The 8,772-nt window shown below is 43.4% G+C and overlaps 1 protein-coding gene across 1 annotated transcript in view; it reads right to left on the bottom strand.

The window, feature by feature from the left end:
• Nucleotides 1–8,772, bottom strand: part of PDE7A (phosphodiesterase 7A) — a 40,704-nt gene that overhangs the window by 20,945 nt on the left and 10,987 nt on the right. The window contains exons 3-4 of the mRNA XM_045290991.1: nucleotides 7,426–7,509; nucleotides 779–930 (exon numbers count right to left, since the gene is read on the bottom strand). Coding sequence (XP_045146926.1) covers nucleotides 779–930; nucleotides 7,426–7,509 — 236 coding nt within the window. The remainder of the gene's footprint in view (nucleotides 1–778; nucleotides 931–7,425; nucleotides 7,510–8,772) is intronic.

Genomic DNA, 8,772 nt, shown 5'->3' with positions numbered 1-8,772 from the left:
GAGGCCCACGGTCTTCTTTCTATTACGTGGGGCAGCATAAGCAATGCTCACATGCACCCGCTGTCATGAAAGTCTTCTTTCTATTATGTGGGGCAGCATAAGCAATGCTCACATGCACCCGCTGTCATGAAGAGAGGCCCACGGTCTTCTTTCTATTATGTGGGGCAGCATAAGCAATGCTCACATGCACCCGCTATCATGAAGAGAGGCCCACGGTCTTCTTTCTATTATGTGGGGCAGCATAAGCAATGCTCACATGCACCCGCTATCATGAAGAGAGGCCCACATTTTCTAAAGCCCACACTGATGGGAGGAGGACTATGAAAAATCATTTCACTGGAAGTTAAGAGGCCAGACCTTCTAACCCAGGTTTGCCCTTGACCAGCTGCGTGAACGCACACAAGTCCCTCTGCTCTCCCGGTCTTACTGGTGTTTGGTCGAGAAATCATTAACAGTATGCCCAACATTAAGATCCTTTGTCGTTTTATGGTTTAATAAGCTATGAAACACCTTGTTCTTAGTGTCAGAATAAATGAAAATATCTTAATTGCTTTAGTTATTTCAGTAATTTCCTTTGCTCTGTAATTATAAACTATATCACTTTCTATAGCAAATTATAAAATATATCGCTTTCCTAAAGGAAAAACCTAATAAATGAGTCCAACTTATTTTCTGCAGACAAAATGGGTACCATGTAGAGAATAGTACCAAATAGAAAAATAAAAGGTCTTCGTTAGGTTTATTTAAAAATGTACTGTTTTCCGAAAGCTATACGCACCTTGGCTTGTCCACTGTAATCATCATCTAAAATGTTTAGAGAGCTTGAGGTTGTCGTACCACGAAAAAAGCGCGAAGACCTAAGATAGCGCTGGAAACTTAGTAATCTCCTGATATTTCTGGCAGAGACAGAAACTTCAACTTCAGATGGGGCTGGAATAAAATGAGCAAAAGGTGAGGATATATCCAGTCTGTGCGCCTACTAGCTATGAAATACTCCTTCTAGCTAACCGAAGTGTTTGTACGAATTGGCCCTATGCCACAACTCCGGGAGAGAGCAGACCCTTTATTTCGATTTCCAGGTGAAAAGCCAAGAATGAAAAATTAAATGGCCAGTTTTTTTTTCTTTTTAAAAAAAGCACTTTATTTCCATCATCGTTGAGCAGACACACACAGCAGCTGTGATGGTGGCGTTGGTCCCCACCCATAGAGAGGGCCCCACGTGTGTCGGAGCACACTGCACACGCTGGATGTCAGTGGCTGACTTCCTGCAGGCAGATTTCCAGATCTGTCTTTGGAGGAGCCTCTGTTTGGATTCGTACTTTCAACCTTTGGGTGAGCAGTCAAAGGGTTAACTATTTGTACTACCCAGAGTCTTCTTTTAAAATCTAGGAGTCTACAGAAGATGATATCCAGGGGACTGGGAATAGGGAAACTGTCTCTGAGGATCTAGCAGGTATTTCACTTAGACAAACAACACACAAAGCACAATCCAACTCAGAGGGACTTTCATCGAGCCGATTACTCAAAACCTCACCCCGTGGCCCGATTCCGTAAGACATGACCTTATTGCCCGTGTTTCCTCACGAGCTCATTGTGCACTATGAAGTGCACTACTGTTTAATTTACAGCATTCGTCTTCCCTGCAGCCCAGCTCCGGCCAGGCTCACACTGTTTATTTTCTGTCCCGGGCTTGTTCAAGTTCACATGGTTACCTACATTCCAACCCAGCTTAGACAGCCGCACGGCTTCGTGAGTGAATCAGAAGAGTTGTGGGCACGGCTGGGTCTGTGCTCAGGGAGCCGTTTGCTTCAGCAGGTGACCATGAGCAAGCTGATCCGTCTCCACCAGACTTAAAGGAGTGTTGTTACTTAATGAAAGTAAAGATGACTTCTTATAGTATCCTTCTGGCACCACATTCTTGGCTCCTCTGAGATAAAGTTATAAACAAATAAATGCATGTGAGCTGGCAGGGGAAATTTAGAAGCAAGGCTTTCCTCGTGCCTTTTCCTCCTCACATTACCAAGTGGTCAGAAAGAGCAGGCTCTGGGTTAAGAAAACAAAAGGGTTGGAGAGTCTTCAAATCTTGAGCAATATTACTCCCAAATCGTTCTCAAATACTCTTCTCTCTTATCATCCAAATGGCCAAAAAACACTCCACTGGTATTCAGTTAGTAGACAAAAGAGGTCTGTAACAGAAAGTCTTTAGACCTGACCAGCATGTGCTCCAGCGGACCACCAGAGGGAGCCCTGCAGCTACCGTCTCAGCCACGTAAAAACAAAGCCATGCAGCGGCATGTAATTGTGAGTCTCCCATGCAGATTACTGTTGCTTTATTACTTTTAAAATTTAGTGCGATAAGGTCGACCGAACCCTAGTGCCATAGAGGTTATGCATTGGGCTGCTAACCACAAGATCAAAAGTTCGAAACCATCAGCCTCTCCAAAGGAGAAAGATGAGGCTTTCTGTTACCATAAAGATTTACAATCTTGAACGTCCAAATGGGCAGTTCTTCTCTGCCCTCTGGAGTCACTATGAGAAGTGACCTGATGGCAGTGAGTTTTTGTTTTGTTATTTGTAAAAATACAGTTGACCAGTAGTCTACTGAAAGGTCAAGTTGATTAATGGTGACATGAAAAATCGGCAGCTATTCAATCATCTGTTAAGTCCTCCCCAAAGGCTTCCCTGTCTCTCTCCCTTCCGACCCACTCCTGGCTCGCGGAGGCTGCAGACACAATGAAAGCGATTCGATTATTGTAATGCAGAGGGATTTTGTTGGCTGGTGTTTAGAAGTAGACCACCAAGCCTTCCTGGTTCATCCGGGTGTTCTCTGACACCCTTTCATCAGCAGAGCAACGCGCAAGCCCTCACTGACAGGCAGTGTTGGGCTTGTGGGTGCATTGGTTAGGAATTAAACACAGCTCTACCACAGGGAGGGAAGGAATTTTATCACGGAACCACCAATACCTCCTCTTTCTTCTTGTTTCCTTCAAAAAGAACAAGAGACATATCTAAGAGGCTGTTGTTACTACTGAGTAATTATATCTATCCTACATCTGTATCCCAAACCTCACTGGCTTTGAACTGCTGACCTTGGGGTTAGCAGCCCAATGAAATGCCACAGCACCTAGGTTGAGTCACTTTTGTGCCCTTACTCCCTTCTGACTCACAGAGAGCTGATATCCAACTGAGCAAAATCATGTCTGGTCCTGCACCACCCTCCCAGTCCCTGCTTGAGCCGCCTGTTGGAGCCAACGTGTCACTCGATCCCCTGGCAGGTCTTCTGTTTTTAAGTGGGAAGTCCTCTTCCACAGGCAGGCTTTGTTAGACGGCTTTTGACATTTAGAGTCACAGAACTCCTGTGTCTTCTGTCCGTTGATGTTCACATGTATATCCACCATATTCATGTCGATGAAGAGGTGTTTGCAATGAATTAAGTCATCGATCTGGCAAACTATTACGTGAACTCTGACCTCATCTCTCCGACCAAGGCCATAATTTCCAAGTACCAATCGTTTTTCTGTTCCCAGGTTTTACATGCCAACCGTCAGTACCATATATACTCGAGTATAAGCTGAGTTTTCCAGCACATTTTTTTATGCAGTTTTTGTGGTAAAATTAGGTGCCTCAGCAGATATTCAAGTCGGCTTATACTCATCAATGAATTTTGGTTGCATATTTGATTTTAAGCTAAGGAAATTGGTGGCATTCTTTAATTTCTTTATCATTGGCATTAGTTATTAGTCTGTACATTTGAATAAATACTTATACTTAACTGGTCGACCTTGTAGGCACAAGGCTATTGTCTTATGACTGACAGCTTGGTATGTTGAGACAGATCTTAAAATATTCTTTTTGCTCAAAATTCTGCCAAATACTGGATGTTAAATTGTATCAAGTCCTCTTTTTAGCACCTGCTGGGAGATTCAAAACTTTTCTCCTTTATTAATGTGCTAAATTACATAGATAGCTTTTTGAATATTAAACTGATTTAAAATACAAATTGGATCCAAAATGTTATTCATTTGATATACTACTGGACTTATCTTGATAATATATTCTTTAGAAACCTTCGTCTATATTCCTGAGTGATATTGGCTATCATATTCTGTTCTTGTCACATCTTCCTCAGGTTTTCCGACCAAGAGTTTGCTGGCCTCAGATAACAGCAAGTTAGGAACTGGGTCCTTTTGCCTTCTGCACTTTCAAAGAACTTGTGGATAAAATGCCAGGTTGGCGGGTTCTCTGTTTTCTCCAGAAGTCTGGAGCTATCGGTTGAGTCTTCTGGCTTCCTTATGTCTGCTGAAACAGAATTCACTTCTGGCAACCTCAGAGCTGTTCCTTTGAAAGTAATATGCCTTCCCCTACCACTTGCTTTGAGTGATTTTCTCTTTGACTTTGGTTTTTAAGGCTTTCTAAGTGACAGCTTTGTGGAGCTCTCTGGTTACTCTGCTAGCGTCAAAAGACTTTTCGAATCTGTGGCGACGTTTTTAGATGTCTCCGCCGTTTTCTCCTTAAATACCGCCTCTCTTTCCTTCTCGCCGAGCTCTTGAGACTTGAGTGACACCTGCTCCATGCCAGATTCCACGCCGACGAATGGCAATTCTTTGACCCTGTCTTGCCTTGACAGAGCTGCATGGGTGGCACAGATGGTGAAGCGCTACTAGCTGAAAGGTTGATGGTTTGATCCCACCCAGAGGTGCCTTCGAAGGTCGGCCTGGAGATCTGTTTGTGAAAGGTCACCCACTGCTTTGGAGACCCTGGGAGATCTGCTCTGCACACCTGGTTCGTCCCAGCTGGAGTCCCACTGGCAGGTAGTGCCAACAACGCTCCCCTGGCAGGTGGTGGTGGTGGTGGGGCATTTTCTCTCCCTGAATCTGAGCCAACTGTATGGCATCACAGTCAAAAGGGCACAGAGATGGTGCATGTTTCAGGGTGAGACCTCCTAAGACTAGACGCTATTACACTTCCTGCCTCTGGAACTCTCTCTAGACTGCTTGCTCTGGGGGCAGGGAGTTACCATCTCAAAAGCCCAGCTGCCTTGAGATAAGTCCAGCACCCAACCCTGGTGTTAGACAGGTGAGCACAGGGCCATCCTGGATGGAGACGATGCATGAAAAAGAACAAAGTCTCCGAGATACGGCCCAGGGAAGCCATCAGAAACATCTCAAGACACCGAGGAGCAGAGACAGGTCCACACTTTTATGCCTTAATAGAATTCCTGACTCTCAGGATCACAAGCCTCACAAACAGGTGTTTTCTGCTAATACCTCTGGGATCATTTGCTGTTATTAGGAAGAATGTTACAGAAGCCTCATATGTCTTATGCACTCTTGCTGGGTGTGCCTAGAATGCAAAGTCCTGACCACTCTTTACCTGGGGACTGGTCTCAGTTGTGTTTGCAGCCAGTCACCAAGAGTAGGCTTACTTTAAAAGGGGTAAAATCCCAAGTTCATTGTTCCGCAGTTGCAATAGAAACTCATGTGTGCACAGTATCTGTCAGGACCCCAGTGTGTGGCTGCGGCAGGGCCTGGAGAGGGAGGAGAACTGCTGCGATCTGCTGCTCAGACTGCTCGCACGGCCAGAATGCCCTTGTCTCTCACCCCAAAGTCTCGTGTTTCCTGATGCTGTAATAGGCTGTCCGGAATAAAATCCCAGGTCCTACGCGATTCTGAAACGCTACAAGGCAATTGATAGCCAGAACACATTCTATATGCATTTTTCTCTCGATATGCATTTTAACATCTTCTATCCTTTTGTCTTTTTGTGTTTCATTCAAAATATTTTGCTGTTACCATATTCCACTTCACCAATTGTCTCATTTCTTTCCAATTTTCCATTTAAAGAGAAACTCAATAGGAAAAGTGTTAAGTATGATATTTCTTACTGTTAGCATTTCCAATTGATTCTCTATTTTTTTAAGTTTCCAGTCTTCTGTTGAAATTCTCAATTCTTTTTCTTAGCTCATTAATATACCGATTTAGTTATTTTAAAGCCCCTGTAAAATAATTGCATTATCAAACTCCTCCATGAATCTGTTTTTATTATCTGTTGTTGCTCTTCATTTTTCAGTCATGTTATTGTGACTTCTTGTGCCTTTTTGATTTTTAAATAAGTGTTTGACAGTACACATTGAAAGAAAACAACAAAACAAAACCTAAAATTGAGACGTAGGATAATGTCACCCCCCACTCAAAAAAGAAATTTGTACTTACTTTTATAGCACGTGACTAGAGGCACTCAAATCAGTCCCTTAATCCAGCAATCCTAAACCTGTGAGTCGAGACCCCTGTGGGGGTCAAACGACTCTTTCACAGGGGTCACCTGATTCATAACAGTAGCAAAATTACAGTGATGAAGTAGCAACGAAAATAATTTTATGGTTGGGGGTCACCACAACATGAGAAACTGTATTAAAGGGTTGCGGCATTAGGAAGGTTGAGAACCACTACCTTAATCTAATCAGTATGGGAGTTATTATGAAAATGGGATTTATTTCTAAAGCATGCAACCTCAGGGCTAAAAGCTAAGCATGGAAGGTTAACTAATATCAAGCCCTCCAGCCTATGGGGGTTATGAATGCCTGGTTTCCTTTTGCTAGCTTTGAGAGTCTGTCATAAGCTCTGCTCACATTTTCATCTACTTTTCCCTAAATCAGTAGATGCTCCTGGGGAAAGTGGCCTAAAATACAGCATTCTGAGACATCCAAATCTGTCTTTATACTTAGCCCAGTTTTTGGAATTCTTTTCAGTTTGAGTGTTAATCAAATTTCTCTATCTAGTGGTACCACACATTCATCTTCCGAAGAAAAAGACTCATGCATTCAATATTTAAGAACTCCAAAAGTTCTGTTTGTTACGTTTTGGTCCACTATGAGCCAGATTCAAATAGAATGTTCTTTGTTTTACGCATTCCACCAGTCATCTTCAGACAACGGGCTTCCAAAGCTTTGTGAAGACGTGAAAAGATAATATTTTCCCATGAACTTTCTGAAGCACCCTCCTATTTTTAAGTATAAAACCCAAACCAAACCCCCTCAAATTTATTAGCTTAAGAAGAACTTTTATGAAATATCATTTGCAAACATTTTTGTCTGTAGTAGTGTACGTCATTTGAAATAAGATCATTTTGTTTTGGTTTATATCTTTCTCAGGGAGAAAAAATATGTACTAAAGTAATTTCACATTGAAAAATTCAGAGAATGAAACAAGTCCATGTTCATGGTTTACTGTCATCTTCTTTTCAAGGTATCTGAACATTTATAAACATGATCTAGATATAAAATATAGTACTATCACAATCTGGTTGTTTTTTGACAACATCCCAAACATACTCATTTTTTCCCCTTGGAAAGCTATACAATTTTACAAAGATCTGAAGGTTAGGTTAGGATAAGACTGAGAGAAACATTGTGCTTGCAACACTTACAGTGAAAAATACGGAAATCAATATATGGATGAGAACCTCTTCTTTCGGTTTCAAATCCTGCTCTACTCCTTACACGTACATCTCCTGGACAGAATCGAGAACAAAACGTAAGTTTAGACGAGACAGACGGCCGCCACTTGAGAAGAACCTTCCGTGTGCTACAGACACCTGTGTGACATCAGACTCAGACATGCAGTTAAGAGCCGACTTGCTCATTGTTATTACGGATCAGCTACATTAGCTTAAACATTAGAGGGATTTACAAAAGTTCAGCACTGAGTGGTGAGGCTTGACAAGGAGGATTAAAAAAAACAAACAACTTCCCCAATAATCATGAGCATTATGATGCATTTTTTGAAAGTCAGCCTTCTGAGAGATGAGTATCAGATCCTAAACAGCTTCCATGGACTTCATTCCACTCCCAGCTGCCCCCCAGGACGGAGCAGACCTGCTCCCGAGGCTCCCCAGACTGGGAATCTCTCCATGAAGAGAAGGAGGGCTGTCTTCTGTGGAGCACGGAGGGGTTTGAACCGCTGACCTTGTGATGAGGGGGCCAGTACTTAATCCCCTACACCACCAGGACTCCAAAGATGGGTATAACACCTCATTACTCACGTGGAGTTAAACAAAAAAAAAAGCCACCAGGAAATAGTCTATTTTACAGAAGACATAAAACCCTGGGTGCAAACCCCCCACCCCGGTTCCCACAGGGAGTTTACTGAGGGGGCCAAAGCCAGCGAGGGGCAAGGGGTCCTACCTCAACCTTCCTCCTTGAAGCTGCTGCCTCCTGCAGGGCGGGGCCCTGGGTGAGGAGGGCTGCCCCGGGGCGGGCCTCAGGAGCTTTTGGAAGCTCCTGCCTTTCATGGCCCTGACTGTCCCACTAGTGCAAACATTTTTAAAGCCATCACAAGAGGCCAATCTTTATTGTCTACTCTGTGCATCACACTGGACACCAGGGCTTCTATGGGATAGGAGGAAATAGAAATACCTAGTTTCGTGTAGCTTATGATTTCAGAAAGCACAGTGAAATGCTAACCATTTTGCCCTAAGTGTTAAATTGGATCACATATTTTATTATTGTGCCTTTAGTTGGGTCCTAGAATGTGTTCTAACTCGCACCTGCTTTGAGGTCTGCCTCGCTCTTCAGCAGCAGAACCACAGCACCGTGTACCAGCCTCTCTGTCATGTGCTTCGTGTTCACGGGAATGATCATATTTGTTTCTCCAGCCAACATAGGGATCTTAATTGCCATTTTACAGACGTAAAACACGAAGGCTCTGGGGCGTCGCAAAGCTGGAGTAAGGAATGGGCCAGGACTCATGAGCGTCAAGCTTGACACTGTGTCCG

This window comes from Echinops telfairi, unplaced genomic scaffold (assembly GCF_000313985.2).
Source record: "Echinops telfairi isolate 266 unplaced genomic scaffold, ASM31398v2 ScPeMD7_1;HRSCAF=3_0, whole genome shotgun sequence".
Classification (NCBI taxonomy): domain Eukaryota; kingdom Metazoa; phylum Chordata; class Mammalia; order Afrosoricida; family Tenrecidae; genus Echinops; species Echinops telfairi.
This window is presented reverse-complemented; position numbering and strand designations above follow the sequence as displayed.